The 17,500-nt window shown below is 39.1% G+C and overlaps 1 protein-coding gene across 3 annotated transcripts in view; it reads right to left on the reverse strand.

The window, feature by feature from the left end:
* Art8 (Arginine methyltransferase 8) overlaps positions 1-17,500 on the reverse strand; it is a 142,783-nt gene that overhangs the window by 21,231 nt on the left and 104,052 nt on the right. For all 3 annotated transcript variants that reach the window (XM_067136776.2, XM_067136775.2, XM_067136777.2), the window contains one exon: positions 16,490-16,611. In XM_067136776.2, the coding sequence (XP_066992877.1) occupies positions 16,490-16,611 (122 nt within the window). The remainder of the gene's footprint in view (positions 1-16,489; positions 16,612-17,500) is intronic.

Here is a 17,500-nt window from a genome sequence, read left to right on the forward strand (position 1 = left end):
TTTTTTTTGTTAACGGCATCAAATGCGCCTTGAAATTCTGTACATAACACATTATTCACCCATTTTAACCGATAACATTCTGAATTACAGATATTTGGCAAACTCGCTGCATTAGAGTAGGATAGCGCTACCCGCAAAACATGGGAGAAGGAGAGAGATGGAATTATCCCATTACTGCTGTACTGCAATTTAAGGTTGGAATGCTTTATAGGTAGCTGGTTCATATCACTGGATTCCTGTGGAATTATTAACATAGATATATTTACACACTTAAATACACATGTGATACACAATACAAGAACACTCCCTACACATATTTACACTCGCATAAGAATTCCAAATGTGCTAGTTGCACTGACTATGTCAATGTCTTACATCATGCGACCGACTGTCACTGCTTCATCTCGTAGACTCACACAGAGTGTGGTGGCAGGGAGTAGCAGGTAGTCTCCCCCATCCTAGTGGTAATACAAGGTAGCACTGTCCTAATCTGACCTCTGGTGAGGGCTTGCTAAATTAGAGCAGAGAGGCAAAGTTAAGTCTGATGATCAAACAGAGGTATTTATTTCCTTACATTGGCAGTGAATCGAATGCTGTCTCCACACTGTTTTCTCAGCCATTGTTTTTACAAGTGACGGATTTTTCTCTTAAATGATCCTTCACAAGCTGAAAAATGATTCAGTACTGGATAATGAATGTTATTCCAACTGAATCTCACTTTCAGTAAAAATGGATTATACAGTACAAAAATTTTATGGTAAGCCCTTCAATATTATTCATCATTCATTATCATCACAGAATCCCTCCAGAGTGCCCGATAGGGTGGTGTTGAATGACTCTTTGTCATCGTTGCCTGTCCGGATATGTCTTCTCTCTCACCACTGACTTCCAGTTCCCTCCTTTACACATCCTCTCTTAGCTGGTGTAGCCAACTCTTCCTAGATCTTCCCACTCGCCTTCAATATTATTATAAATGTATAACCTCCCTCCCCGTTTCAAATCTCATTCCCAACTAATCCCTTCATCTTCTTGCTATGAACACCCAAGACTCCATCATCATTAACAAATAAGTTCAAGGTGGCCTTGCAAGGGAGAATATACTACCAAAGAATTTGATTCACACATTCTAATTTTTATCTCTTGCCTGGTTTTCAACCTTCTTAAAAGGTACTTCATAGATAAAGTCTTCTAGGTCATATTCTATGTATTTAGGAACTGAAGATTATATTTCCTTCTTTTATCTTTCATTTTCAAACATATACAGGGATAGTTCTTTATTCATATTTTCTTCTTCCTTACGTACTTTGTAAATATGTACAGAGCAGCAGTGGCCAAGACTTGTGCTCTAGGAGTATTACCACTTCTGGTTGACATTCTGGCTATCCCCCACCATTACCACTACCAAATATTGCATAATTTTCTACCTGGCTCATTATCAATTAAGGAGGCAACACTCACTAAGACCTTTATATCTGGGAATGTTATAAGATATTTTTGAAGTATCATGTGGAAATAGAGAAGAAAGCATCTTTTGATTGGAGTTTCTACATTTCATCATCGTTAACTTGATAAAGGCTGATCTTCTCTAGTCGAGGCTGCTAAACTCTAAACTACCTGTACATGAAAGATATGAATGTGAGAAGTGGGTTTCAGTTTTTCCTCAATGTCATTCTTAATCTCCACTAGGTCATGTGGAAGAGTTATAATCTATTTGTTATCACTAGAGATCAAATGTATCAAGCTCGATAGCTGCAGTCGCTTTAATGCAGCCAATATCCAGTATTCGAGAGATAGTGGGTTCGAATTCCACTGTCGGCAGCCCTGAAAATGGTTTTCCGTGGTTTCCCATTTTCACATCAGGCAAATGCTGGGGCTGTACCTTAATTAAGGCCACGAACGCTTCCTTCCCACTCCCAGGCCTTTCCTGTCCCTTCGTCGCCATAAGACCTATCTGTGTCGGTGCGACATACAGCAACTTTAAAAAAAAAAAAAAAAAAAAAAAAGCATCATCTAATATACACTATTGTTACTCCGAACCCCATTAATCCAAAAGTCTGGTTAATCTGAACTGAAATAGTCAATTAAAAAAAAAATTCTCCTTAGTGAAATGAAAGAACATATTATAGAATGAAGATTTACTTGCATTTTATTAGTCATATTTTACTAGAATAACTTAATGTAAATATAATTACACATCATTAACCATCAATCACTGGTCGTATATCTTTAAAAAGTCTGTTAGTTCTTTTGCTGTAGTGATTGGGACTTATTGAAGATGAAGCTTCTAATTTTCACATGTATAAGACACTATCAACTCTCAATACTTATAGTGTGCAATGTGGCATCTTTTTATATTATAACTGTAGCATGTAAATTTCAAAAAGTCTTAAATGTGTAACGTAATTCTCATTGTAAACCATGTATGGATAGATAATATTTCGGACATTTGACCGTAAGGCTACCTACAGGCTGATGACGCCCTTAACTAGGGGCGAAACATGTCCCTGAGAAGTTTATATAGTATTACTAGCAAGATACCCGTGCTTCACCACGGTATTATAATGAAGTTTATAATTGAATGCTTAACGTTTTATACATAATCCGCCGACATTCGAGATCTAACTCGTTTTCTGAGAGAATTCGCTAAAACTCGTAATCTGACTCGCTTTCTGAGAGATTACGGCAAAGTTCCTCCCAGTTTTCAATCTTTCTTTCCAGCAAACGATTTCGTACTTCCCGGGCTAGGTCCAAGTACTCCACGCGGTCAGTTGGGTCCCTAAATCTTTGCCATCTTTTCTTATAAGCATTTTTAATATGGATCAAATCCTTGAGGAGATCCGGAGTGGTGTCGTCTTGGGTGCCTTGGCGGTACTGAACCCGCGGCCGGACTGCATTACCCGGCCAGGACCCGTTTCCAGCATGGTCCGCACATTTTGACGACGGTCCAGAACATTATTATTATTATTATTATTATTATTGATGGGCTGGAACCCACAGCAAAATGCAAGACCGCTACTAGGCGGTGAATTACATCTGCAGCCATTGTCATTGCTGACAATGTGACCAGCACCATCGTCACGCGTAGGCAAATGCACGAATGATGTACTTCCATGCATTATTAACCTTATTACAGAGGTGAACAATTGCACGGTCAATTTCATTCCTATCATTCATTTCAAATGTGTTTAAATTTTTATTTATATGCCAGGAGAATCTACTGTAATCTAACTTTATGTTCTCCAAAGGAAAAGATATTTCTTGGAAACAAACTCAGGAAAGATCAATGATCAGAATACGTACATTATGAACAGTAAAATCAATTGGTCTCAACTCCTTTTTTCACCCCACCACCGCATACATTTACCCCCCAGAAAAGGCGTGTTTCCTTATGTTCCTTTCACACTCCCCCTTAAGTGAATTTTCTGTTAAAATACTTTACTTTACTTTTCTTTAATAGTGAAGGAATCTTCTAAATACCAATTATCATGACTCTAACATCTTCAGTTTTTGAGATATGTGTCCTCATAAAAGGAATTCAACTCCTTTTCACCCCCGCCCCCTCCCCCAAGATGATTCTCCCCCAAAACGCTTTTTTCTTTGTTTATAAAGGAGATCCAAATACCGATTTTCACGTCTGTAACATCTTTAGTTTTTATTAGAGACAAGTATCCTCATTCAATTAATTCAATTAATTTTTCAATTCTTTCACCTCCCCACCCCCCCTTCATTGGTATTTCCGATAATACATGTTTCTTCAATTTTAAACCAGATTCCAAATACCATTTTTCACATCTGAAAAATCTTTCATTTTTGAGATAATAGTAACCTCATACAAATAATTCAACTAATTTTTCAATATTCCTCCCTCCTTTAGGTGGATTTCCAAAAACAAAACAAAAAAAAATATGTATTCCTTTATTTATAAAGATCCCAAATACCAACTTTCAGGTCTATAATATATTGTGTTTCTGAGATATAAGTATCCCCATTTAAGGCATTCAACCCCCTTTTCACCCCTCCTATTGGGATATTCCGAAAACAAAAAAATATGTGTTTCTTTATTTTTAAATGGGATCTAAATACCAATTTTTACATCTGCACACTTTAAAAGTTTTGAGATATAGATACACTCGTTCTAAAAATTCACCCCCTTGTCATCCCCCATTAATTGAATTTTCCAAAAACAAAAAAATATGTGTTTCTTTATTTTTAAAGGAGATCCCAAAGACCAATTTTCAGGTATGTAATATCTTCAGTTTCTGAGATATAAGTATCCTCATTAAAGGCATTCAACCCTTTTTTCACCCTTCCTATTGGGATTTTCCAAAAACATAAAAAATACATGTATTTTTAAAGGAGATTCTAAATACCAATATTTACATCTGTAAACTTTAAAAGTTTTGAGAGATAGATACACACATTTTAAAAATTCACCCCCTTTTAATTGGATTTTCCAAGAACAAAAAAATACGTTTCTTTATTTACAAAGGAGATCCCAAATGCCAATTTTCAAGTCCGTAGTATCTTCAGTTTCTGAGGTACGAGTATCCTCATTAAAGGCATTCAACCCCTTTTTCACCCCTTTTCACCCCTCCTATTGGGATTTTCTGAAAACAGAAAAATACCTATTTCTTTATTTTTAAAGGAGATTCTAATCACCAATTTTTACGTCTGTAAACTTTCAAAGTTTTGAGATAATAGATACACTCATTTTAAAAATTCACCTCCCTTTTCACCCTCCCCTTAAGTGAATTTTTGAGAAACAAAAAAATACATGTTTCTTTATTTTTAAAGGAGATCCCAAATACCAACTTTCAGGTCTATAATATTCTCAGTTTCTGAGATATAAGTATCCTCATTAAAGGCATTCAACCCCCTTTTCACCCCTCCTATTGGGGTTTTCCGAAAACAAAAAATACATGTTTCCTTATTTTTAAAGAAGATTCTAAATACCAATATTTACATCTGTAAACTTTTAAAGTTCTGAGATATAGATACACTCATTTTAAAATTTCAACCCCCTTAGCGACGGAATATACAAAAATCCTGTCTTAGCGAGCACCTACATCTTAATATGAATATATCCCCAAAATTTCATTTCTTTATGTCCAGTAGTTTTGGCTCGGCGATGATGAATCAGTCAGTCAGGACAAGTTATTTTATATATATAGATGTAGATTTCAACCACGTAGCATGTGGTTTGTATTGAATAGATGGTGATATTAAAATATTTTTAAAAAAAAAGGTTTTATACATGTCATGAAAACATTGGCCTTTCTGGTATGCACAGCAAAAACAGAGCTATAATCTGCACACATTGTGTCACAGTGCACTATAGCGTAGTTGCTAAGGGCAGGGAAAGTGGACAGGTCTTGTCCTAGGTAGAAGGTTCAAAGCTGGGCTAAGGATAAGTTTTTTAATTTCTGATTTAGTAATTTTTACCTCAATGTACGTGAAATATCCTCTTTTATGCATATTTTCACTGAATGACAGTGTATGTGGTCCTACAAAGGACTAATATGACATCAGGGCTGGATGAATATGGAATAGGAAGTGGGAAAACCAAACTACACTGACAAATGTTTAGCAATGACAGCAAATGCTTGCAGTGATGATGTGCTTGGTTTATGTACATCTGGGCCCGCTGCTGAATAGATCTTCTAGCATGACGAGGCATGGCTGGTGTTATAGATCTACAAATTTCAATGACGAGTTGCCGGAGATGCTCAGGATTTTCCCACGTTTGAGTGTAAAGTATTTGTTTCAAATGCTCCCACAGGAAGAGGTCTAATGGCATTAAATCCGATGACCCAGTAGGGTTTCTAGATGTGTCTCTCATTCAGATGGCAACAGACGGCTAACATCGAATGTGGTGGAGGGAGCTCCATCTTGTTGAAACCACACTGTTAAGCAATCTCCAAGTGGTACATCCTACAGCAGAAGTGGGAGTTCATGGGAGAGAAAGTGGAGGTAGCGTGTACCTGTTAAAATGACCCTCGAAATGATAAAGCAATCACCCAAGATTCCACACTATACATTCACTCCTCGATGTCGAATTGCGATTCGCACGAGAACAAGATTTTCGACAGCAATGCTGCATCATTTTCCACATTTCCTAGTAGCCACCGACAAATTCATTCAAGCTTTGAAATCTCACCTGTGGAGCTCTTGGTGTAGCTGTAGATGGTAGAGGTGATATTTATGGGCATGCAGTATTCGCCATACAGATGGCTGACTGATGTTCAAATGTTGTGCAATTGGCCATGTACATGTGTGTGGTTTATTACGAGCTGTATCCAGAACTGCTCCTCATTCTGACCAGATGTTAACAGTTTTCTCTTGGACAGGACTTTCTGAATCATACCTGTTGTCTGTACACGTCTTTCAACACTGCTGAAAGTCTTTGCAGTCAGATGTCGCCTGTCTAGATAACTTTCCTGGAACGGATGTAGTGCTTGACACGCATTTTTCCTTGCTTCCCCATAGATAAGGATCATGTCCCCGTATTCATCCGTGGAAAACATGACGAATAACTGAAGTAACTCATTTAAACCATATATAGCAGTACAGCATACGGCACACACTGGCCTGTGCCTAGGTATTAAAACACCATATTGAGGCAAAAAAAGAAAGGGGGAAAAAAAAAAGAGAAAATACTATGTGAAAAAGGAGGATAAATTTTTATGGCCATCTTCTCGGAATGAACTCTAATAGATTAACCAAACAAATCTTTGACTTCTTCTGTAACCACAAACAAAACCTAACTGGTTTAAAGAAACTGAAAAAACACCTAGTAGAATTAAAAATTAGAGAAAATTCACTATTCAGTCGAACAGCTGAAGTAATAACTAATGACAAAAATATAAGGTTCCAAGACAAATCTACAGGGTCATCCGTTTGGGATATCAGAAAAGTATAATGTTATAGCTATTATGTTAATACATATATATCTATGCAATTTTGTGTAATGTACGTGACAATGATGCGAGTTAACAATGACTCTCTTTGCAACAATGACTTCTATGAGACAACGCAGCAGTGTAGTTAATAGTGCAATCACCAGATGTCAGGTACACAGACGGTACAAGTTAGCGCGCGCTCAGTGCTCAGTGTTGATACAGAGTTGAATGAAGATGGTCGTTACACCACAACAACGCACTCAGTGTGTCGTATGGTATGCCAAATTTTCGAGTGTAGTGGAGACCCAAGCGAGCTTTCAGACGTCAGAACAACGTTAGACATGTCCCATCACATCGGGACATTGTTAAATAGTACAACATGTTTTTGGAAAATGGATTGCAGATGCCTCACACAGGTGGTAGGCGGCATGATAGTAACAAGGAGGAAGATATTCGACAAGCTATGACGCAGAGTCCACGAAAGTCACTCAGCTGCTTATCAGCAGAGCAGAATACACCATACACAACATGTCACAGGATTGTTAGGCATTATCTTCACATGCATCCATACCGTATGCAGCGCATGCAAGCAATGACACAGTTGAATTACGGAGCTCGACTCAATTTTGTTACGATAATGTGTAAGCGACAGGAAGGGCTGCGTCAAGTCGACAGTGTACGCACGAAGACCACAGAATCTGGCTGACCTACGGAGGGAGATTACAGCGGCCTTTCAGCAATGTGCGTGCCACGCAGCGCAACATGGATTTGAGGTATCGTTTGTGCTGCACACGCGATGGTGGACATGTTGAGTGCTAATGTGCTGTGACACAAAACTCCAGACTCTCCTTAACATGTATGTACAGTTAACAAGCAATAAATGTGCATAGTTTCTTGTGTATAGTGTTTTACTTTTCTGACATCCCAAATGGATGACCCTGTACATTAAAAGCCAAACCTATCTTCTCGGAAGAAGAGAGGAAACGAAGTTTGGAAAGAATGAAAAAATACCGAGCACTGAGAAAAGAACACCACACAGAGAAATGATTGATTCAACATACACCAAAGAGGGTGAAACGTAAGAAGTAGAAGAAGAAGAAGAAGAAGATGATGATGATGATAAAACACAAGATGTAGGATTCGAACCATCAATGATATGTTCCATTAATTGCTAGGCTAGCATCTAATCATATGTGCAATGGTGAAACGGTGAGTGTGTGTGTTAATATAGAATATATGCTTGTTAATATTTATTTATTTAATTTATTCCTGACTTACATTTGTGGCGAAGTTAGGGCTCATGGCCCTCTCTTACACTTAACCGCTATAATCAATAAAATTTAAAAATATAAACATTAAAGTAAGACATAGAAATTCTAAAAAGATATAATACTACGGACATATAATTTTAAGACTAAGTTAGGCCTACATATCAGTATGGCAATTAGTGTGACAATACTACTACTACTACTACTACTACTACTGCTGCTACTACTACTACTAATAATAATAATAATAAATGAAGAAAACCCATTCACACAATATACACACAATGACTCACACAACTCAGTTTTATGTTCCCAGGAAAAACTTTCAGCAGGCAGATTTGAATTTATGATAGGAAGTAAGACAGAATAGGCTAGAATACATTACTCCATCAGTTCACTATTTCATATGCTCTTCACATCACTGTAACCTTGTTTTAAGCATTAATTTTGCGCTGTGCTACACCCGGTCACTAGGCATGACATACTGACATAGTAACATGGTAAACTGACGTGGATAAATGATTTAAATTATGTGGGAGACAAGCGTTGCTTTACGTCCGTAGGTATAACCTTAAATTACCCTACACGTGTCTCCCGGGTGGTGCTAAGTAAGCAATGAAATTGGCTGCTGGACCTTAAGCTCTGCTTAACGGATATCCCAGCAAATAGACGATACATTAAACTTCGACTAAAATGATGGAAAATTATTCCAATCAAAATGGCTCCTTTCAGAGCCAAACAAAGGACATAGGGCCCACTTTGAAGGTCCTACAACGGAATGTTGAGGGTATAAGCTGATCCACAAGTGACTACCCCTTAAAACTGCTTAATGACAACCATGTAGATGTCGTACTACTTCAAGAAACACATTGCGTGAATGAAAACCAATTTCACTCCAGATGTAAACTACCAGGATTCAATCTTGTTGCAGCTTCCTTCCATAAAAACTATGGCGTCTCTACACACATTCGAAATAATATTGAGCAAGTAAAAATTCTTGACATCAGCTCTGATAACATTTCCACCACCAGGATTAAAGTTGCAGATTTGAAAATAGTAAACATTTACAAATCGCCATCTCAACCTTGGTGTAATGAAGCCATCAAGAATGTAAATCATCCGGCAGCCATTATGGGAGATTTCAACAGTAGGAGTACTTCCTGGGGGTATGGAGATACTAATTCAGATGGTCTTGGTGTTTTAGAACGGTCTGAAACAGAAGATGTTTTCCTTGTGTATGATGCAAAAGAGAGAGGTTCCTTTCACTCAGGAAGATGGAAGGACACCAACCCAGACCTCTATTTTGTTTCAAGGGACAAGCACGGAAGACCTTTACAGTGCAGCAGGAAAGTACTGAACAATTTTCCCCGAAGTCAGCATAGACCAATTCTTCTAAAAATTGGCACTGAAATCCCAATAATAAGATCAACACCTGTACCTTGCTGGAATTTTGAAAGAGCAAACTGGGAAGCGTTTACTAATGAGATGGATCAAAATATCCAGTGGATTCCACCCAAACTGGACAAATATAAGCGATTTATTAGTTTAACATGCTCCATAACAAAGAAACAACATTCCCAGAGGATTTAGAAAAGAATATATCCCCGGATGGAATAGAAGATGTGATGCGCTTTATGAAGACTACCAAATCAGCAACAGAACAGAAGTCGCTGAGGAACTACTGCAATGCCTAGATTCTGCCGGAAAAGACAAATGGAATTCAATGACAGCAAGCATGAATTTCCAACACTCAAGCAGAAAAGCATGGACTCTTCTTAGAAAACCTGGAAGTTGTACTCCCAAATATATTAACAAGAGCTCAGAGGTATCTGCAGTAGATGTAGCTAAAAGAATCATCAAACTATCCAAAATACCAGAAAATGCCAATAAAGATGAATAAAAAAACTCAAGAAAGAGCTAAAAACTAGGTTATCCTCGACTGAATCATCCCCCCCAGTTCTCAGGAGAATTCACAACTGCAGAAATCTCAACAGCGCTAAAAGAAATAAAACCAGGCAAAGCAACAGGAGTGGATGGCATATATCCAGAATTCCTGAAACATTGTGGACCAGGAACTCTACACTGGTTAGTTATGTTCTATAATGACATCTTAAGAAGTAGTAGGCTTCCATCCTTGCTGAAGAGAACTAAAACAGTTGCCATTCTAAAGCCCGGAAAAAGTGGAGATAGTCCTGAAAATTATAGGCCAATAGCACTCTTAAGTATTTGCTACAAGTTAATGGAAAGAAGGATTTACAACAGAATCTCAACCATAGCATTCCAACACATACCAACTGAACAAGCAGGATTCCGTCCTAACCGAAGCTGCTGTGACCAGGTCTTGGCACTCACCAGCCACAGTGAGAACGGATTTCAAGACAAGAAGAAGAAGACCATCGCTTTTTTTTTTTTTTTTTTTTTTTTTTTTTTTTGCTAGTTGCTTTACGTCGCACCAACACAGATAGGTCTTATGGCGATGATGGGACAGGGAAGGGCTAGGAGTGGGAAGGAAGCGGCCCTGGCCTTAATTAAGGTACAGCCCCAGCATTTGCCTGGTGTGAAAATGGGAAACCACGGAAAACCATTTTCAGGGCTGCCAACAGTGGGGTTCAAACCTACTATCTCCCGAATACTGGATACTGGCCGCACTTAAGCAAATGCAGCTATCCAGCTCGGTCATCGCTGTTTTTGTGGACTTGACATCAGCTTATGACACAGTATGGCGACAAGGGATGATTTTGAAATTCTTGAAGATCATTCCCTGTAAGAACCTTGCAACACTGCTGAACAACATGCTATGCAATACAGCGTTCGAAATACATTTAAACGGCAATAAGAGTAAGCCCTATATACTAAACGATGGTTTACCCCAAGGATCAGTTCTTGCTCCTCTACGGTTCAGTATCTATACTGCAGATCTTCTTGAAACTACTTCCAGGAAATTCATATATGCAGATGACATAGCTCTGGCTGTCCAATCGAGTGACTTCAAAACAGCAGAAACTACACTCACAAAGGATCTCCATAACCTTAACAAATATTTCAGTACATGGTGACTCAAACCTAACTTGAACAAAACTGCAGTAAGCTGCTTCCACCTAGACAACCAAAAAGCCAACTATGTACCTCAAGTCGAATTCAAATGCCAAAAACTTAAGTATAACCCATATTCAAAGTATCTGGGCATCACAACGGATCGGACACTTTCATACAAGCAACACCTATCTAACACTGCAGCCAAAATAAAAACAAGGAACAACATATTACACAAGCTCATTGGAACAGGATGGGGAGCAAACGCAACAGTACTACGGACATCAGCTCTTGCCTTGATCTATCCAGTTGCAGAATACTGCTGCCCTGTGTGGCTTAACAGTGCATATACTTCAAAAGTTGATACACAACTGAATGATACCATGAGGACAATATCAGGCACCATCAAATCGACACCCCTAAAATGGTTACTCGTTTTATCCAACATCCATCCCCCTCACATACGAAGAGAACTGGCTCTTGTATGTTTTTTTTTTTTTTTTTGCTAGTTGTTTTACGTCTCACCGACACAGATAGGTCTTACGGCGACGATGGGACTGGAAAGGGCTAGGAGTGGGAAAGAAGCGGCCGTGGCCTTAATTAAGGTACAGCCCCAGCATTTGCCTGGTGTGAAAGTGGGAAACCACGGAAAACCATTTTCAGGGCTGCCGACAGTGGGGTTCGAACCTACTATCTCCCGAATACTGGATACTGCACTTAAGCGACTGAAGCTATCGAGCTCGGTGTAAGAGAATGGCAGAAATGTCGCAGTAATCCTCAAATGCCCTTACATCACGACTGCAACCCTCAGAAATCAAAGAGATTAAAGTCCAGAAACCCATCATGGAAGTTAGGCGAGAAGCTCCTGGAAACAAATTTTGATGCTGATGAGATCTGGCATGAAGAATGGACCTCTTCAAATCCTGACCACCTGGGTTTAATTCACCATCCTCGTAGAGCTCCTCCTGGTTTCCACTTACCGAGAAGGGAATGGACATCTCTAAACAGAATCAGGACAAACAATGGAAGGTGTAAATTCTGGCTTCACAAGTGGAGAAAATCCGAAGACCCATTCTGCGACTGTGATAATGTGCCTCAAACCATCCAGTACGTTGTTATGGACTGCCCAAAAAAAAAAGATTCAATGGATCTGTTCAAGAATTACATAGTGCCTCTACAGAAGCAGTGGACTGGCTGAAAAGTCCAGACATTAAGTTCTGAATGCTGACCTGTAAATTACATACTTATTTAAGAAATATGTATTCATATGTATTTATAACGTATCCTTGTTTTGCCATAAAAAATAAATAAATAAATAAATAAATAAATAAATAAATAAATAAATAAATGAATGATGTAATGTTTTTTGAACGGACTATAGCAACTGTCGGGTGTGGTATAATTGCTTGCATGTTATGTTTATGGGGCATCAGTACCACAAAGGTAACCAGTATAGAAATATTGTCCTTACAATGTTTTCATACGTTTGTTGGGCTGCATAAAACAAAATTGGTAGATGCGAGAGAATCATCTCATATACTATATTTCTGACCCAAGAATGATCAATATTTCAATTTTTTTAAACATAATGTGAAGTACATTTTAATCAAGTCAGCTCAAAATCTTATTCATTTATTTTTATAACAAAAGTATTATTGTCACAAAATAGCAATAGCCAGGCAGAACGAAAATTAAAATCCACAGCCTGTTTCCAGTCATCTGAGCAAGTCAGGAATGGAATGAATGAAGCCCCATCTAGCAGCGAGGATAGGAATTGTGCCGGCTGCCGAAGCCTGTCACACTCCTTTGGGGCAATGATTAATGACTGACAGATAAAATGAAATGATATTGGGGAGTGTTGCAGGAATGAAATATGACAGCAAAAACTGGAGTACCCAGAGAAAAACCTGTCCCGCATCTGCTTTGTCCAGCACAAATCTCACATGGAGTGACCGGGATTTGAACCACAGAACCCAGCGGTGAGAGGCCGGTGCGCTGTCGCCTGAGCCACGGAGGCTTTAGCCGGGCATAATCTAATGTAAAAATAATGAAAAAGTCCAATATGTCACATGAGTATTCAAAAAAATTAGATCTTTGTCTCTACTGTAAAATTTTTTTGCTATCGGCTTTACATTGCACCGACACAGATAGGTCTTATGGCGACAATGGGACAGGAAAGGGCTAGGAGTGGGAAGGAAGCGACCGTGCGAAACCACGAAAAACCATCTTCAGGGCTGCCGACAGTGGGGTTCGATCCCACTATCTCCCGAATACTGGATACTGGCCGCACTTAACCGACTGCAGCTATTGAGCTCGGTACTGTAAAATTAGTCTCAATAAAGATGACTGGTTTTCAAACTCATCAATTCAATTACCGTATTATTTATCTTTTGTAATTGTAGTAGTACTGACACCACAGGTGACAAAGAAATTGAACAGAATCAAATTTAACTGAATACTGAAATCAAAACTAATCTAATCTCTGGAATAACCTGAATTTGGCAACTTGAGGAAATATTTTATGCAACAGAGAGTGATGTAACAGACTACAGAGACTGAAGGTATCAAGACTGCATATCACAAATGTGCTTTTGAAAATGAGATACCAAATATCTGCACCTAATAATGACAAGGGAATCTTTCTATCCTCATCGTAAGCTAACCTAAGAATTATTTACTAATGCAGCCAGCAATTTCACTGTTCCGTTTCACTAGTACTACAAATGCATGTACCGAGCAAGTGGCTGTGTAGTCAGAGTCGCGCAGCTGTGAGCTTGCATTCGGGAGATAGTGAGTTTGAGCCCCATTGTCGACAGCCCTGAAGATGGTTTTCCGTAGTCTCCCATTTTCACACTAGGCAAATGCTGTGGCTGTAAATTAAGGCCATGGCTGCTTCCTTCCCACTCCTAGCCCTTTCCTATCCCATCGTCACCGTAAGACCTATCTGTGTCAGTGCGACGTAAAGCAAATTAAAAAACAAAAAACAAATGCATCATAAGTCTATGGCTAGAAGTTTTTGATTAATACATGTTTTGAAAAATACAAATATACTAATGGACATGGAAACTGCTATATCCATAAGGAGTCATCCATGTGCCATAAAATTAATGCCATACAGACATACCACAGGAGAAATGTAAACCAATAAAGAGAAGCTTCGGAAACATGACTGCATTATATAATGTGTGGGCAGTATTTGTCATTACCTAGTGCATACAGGACCACAGCACAGGCTGGTTAGTCAAAACTGTGTGTGTGTCACAATCGATACTTTTTTGAAAAAGTGCACATTTTCTGCATTTTTGGTTAGTATGACCACTGAGATACATTTAAATTGGCTTCAATTGTTGGAAGTATATCATATTGTTGGAAGTATGTCACAGCATACTTAAGTCAAATATCACCACTGAGATACATTTAAATTGGTTTCAATTGTTGGAATACACGAAGTTGGAAGGTCAATTAATCATTTAGCCAGTCGCACTGCCTGTGCAGCTGCTACTGCTACACACAATATGTATAGGCTGTATGTCACGTAGACCAAGTACTGGTTCCACCAGACAGACATAAGATTATCAATCCATCAACATGCAGAAGCAGGCAGTGATGCCTCATCCGGTGCGAGATCCTGCAGTATGGGAGGCATGCACTGTATTTACCAATCTAAACTAGAATCATCCATCCCCATTCGAATGGGAGCCCGGGTTACAGGCATGGCATCCACCCTCTACAATGTTTGCCTTTGACCCATCCACATCATGAGGTATGTCGTGAATACACAATTGGATGTAGGGATGACAACGCATTGTTCCCTCTGATAAGTTCCGCGTCAAACTTAGTGCAGATATGTCACATAAGAGTTTGGCATGATGGAGGCCAACACAACAATCCACAACAATGCCATATGTCCCATACACCAGATGTTATAATTTGGGGTGCAATCAGTTATGACTCCCGATCGCCTCTAGGGTTTGTTGATGACATGGAGACAGTACAGTGATAACACAAGTAGGCTCAAGGAGCCTCATTTTCTGCCATTATTTTTGTACAGTATACCAAATCCCACCATGCAGCAAGATAATGTTTATGGCAATACAGCTCACATCATCCAACAGGCTCTAAAAGTTGTGGACTTCATTCCTTGGCCCACAAGATCACCAGATTTAACTCCACTTGATTTGGAATGTGATATGTTATAGGGTGATGTCTACATCACTGTCAACCATCAGAACAGCACTGGATGATCTAAGTGTGCAGGTGCAGCAAGACAGGTGAATGTGCCTTGACACTATCTGGAGTCTGTAAGATGGAAAACCTCACCACATCATTGCCTGTATAGCAACAAATGGAGTCCAAATGGAAGGGTGCTTTGTAGATATTAACACAGTCATTCCCATATCCAACCTTAGTCGGATTTGAATTTGCGCCAACTTTTTACGTTCAAATGTACATTAGATGACAGAGCGTATCAGTTTGTAGGTAGACAGCGGGCAGAAGAACATTTTACTACAGCCTGGGATAATTTCCCGCATTTTGGGATGCAAGATCTAAATAAACACGTGCCAATCCCAAGGTCTCTGAAGTGAGCAGTTGGAATTCAAGTGGCACTGAGTGATGAAACAAATAGTAATGGCAAGTAAAAAGTCGTACTAGATCAACTTGTGAACGTATGTACAAATTATCAAATTTTTAGGGTTTATAAAACAGGAGTGATCCCAAGTTAAAGCTGTGTGTTACATGCTACCTAGCGAGTCAGGGTGGCATCTAAAAATCGCTGGGCTGTATGATTTAAACACCCATTGAGGGAGCTGGGAGTAAATATGTTAAACAATGCATCATCTGTATGTGAAGGACAAATTTCTGCTGGTTTGTCATATATGATTTCTTAGCCAGTGACGGATTCATAAACTTGCAAGTAAGGTTTTACAAACTGCTTTACATCGCACCGATAGAGATAGGTCTTATGACGACGATGGGATAGGAAAGGGCAAGGAGTGAGAAGGGTTTAGTGGCTCACACGGTTGAGGCGCTAGGCTTCTGACCACAACTTGCCAGGTTCGATCCTGGTTCAGTCCGGTGGTATTTGAAGGTGCTCAAATATGTCAGCCTTGTGCCGGTAGATTTGCTGGCACATAAAAGAACTCCTGTGGGTCTAAATTCTGATTCTGACACCTCGGCATCTCCGAAAACAGTAAAAGCAGTTAGTGGGACGTAAAGCAAATAATACTTTGGCACTTTCTATGTCGACCAGTGTATATCAGGAAATACAAAACCGAGTTCATATCATACCTGTATAATGTGAGACAAATTGTTATCTTCTATGGTTTTTTGTGCTAGTTTGGCAACCCTGCTAGCTTCAACTGCATAGACTTTCTTAGCTCCAGCTTGAGCACAAAAGATGGATAATATACCTGTAAATTAAAAAAAAAGTAACTTATTAATTATTAAGCATGGATATACCTTAATGTACTTAAAGATCATGATCAAATAGCTTTTTAAATTCAGTACGGGAAACTACAGCCCACAATGAAAACAATTACTTAAAACCTTCATTGAGTACAATGAATCATTGTTTTCTTCAACCACTTGCGGTGAGAAATTAAATTGTTTTCACTGTCAGTGTGCCTTCTTAGTTTTCTCTTACTCGGCGCCAGATGGCCAAGATCATTAACGCCTCAAATCTACAGGGCCTTACACCATAGTTAGCAGGTTCGTGTCACATTGGTCGAAAAAATATTCACCATCAGAATGTTGGCTGGCAGGGTAGGAGAGGTAGGTATACAATTTCTAATCACTAGATTGCGTGCCAAAAGCCTGGGTTCAATTCCAAACCTCTCCACAGTGTTCATATGGAGTGAGGGCATATAATGCTGTTGATGGTGATTCATCCGTCAGATGGGGATGTAAAGCTTTGAGTAGGCCTCTTGGTGTTACTTGATAGTAGTAAGCTACATGCCGACACCAGATTTCACCATCTCCCTATCTCATTATTATCATCATCCAACATCCAGATGGGCAGGTCGCCCATGAATATATCCTCCGATACTCCAAGCACTAAAAGCCAAACGATAAGTTCCCTCTTCTCTTTTAGTCAGTCTGGTGTAAAGTGTCAAAGTGTGATTGTAGTGGTTTGATTACTGCTTTGAGAAATCTTCTCTTAACTATAGTCATAGACTCATTAAACCCTTGGGACAATGAGAGTGTCCACGTTGCTAACGTGGAATGAGGATACATTTTTCTCAACAGTGTTATGTTCTGGTCTGAGAGTGCTACGCAATAGTTTATAGAAGTTTTTTTTTT

The sequence above is a fragment of the Anabrus simplex genome, chromosome 1 (genome assembly GCF_040414725.1).
Source record: "Anabrus simplex isolate iqAnaSimp1 chromosome 1, ASM4041472v1, whole genome shotgun sequence".
Classification (NCBI taxonomy): domain Eukaryota; kingdom Metazoa; phylum Arthropoda; class Insecta; order Orthoptera; family Tettigoniidae; genus Anabrus; species Anabrus simplex.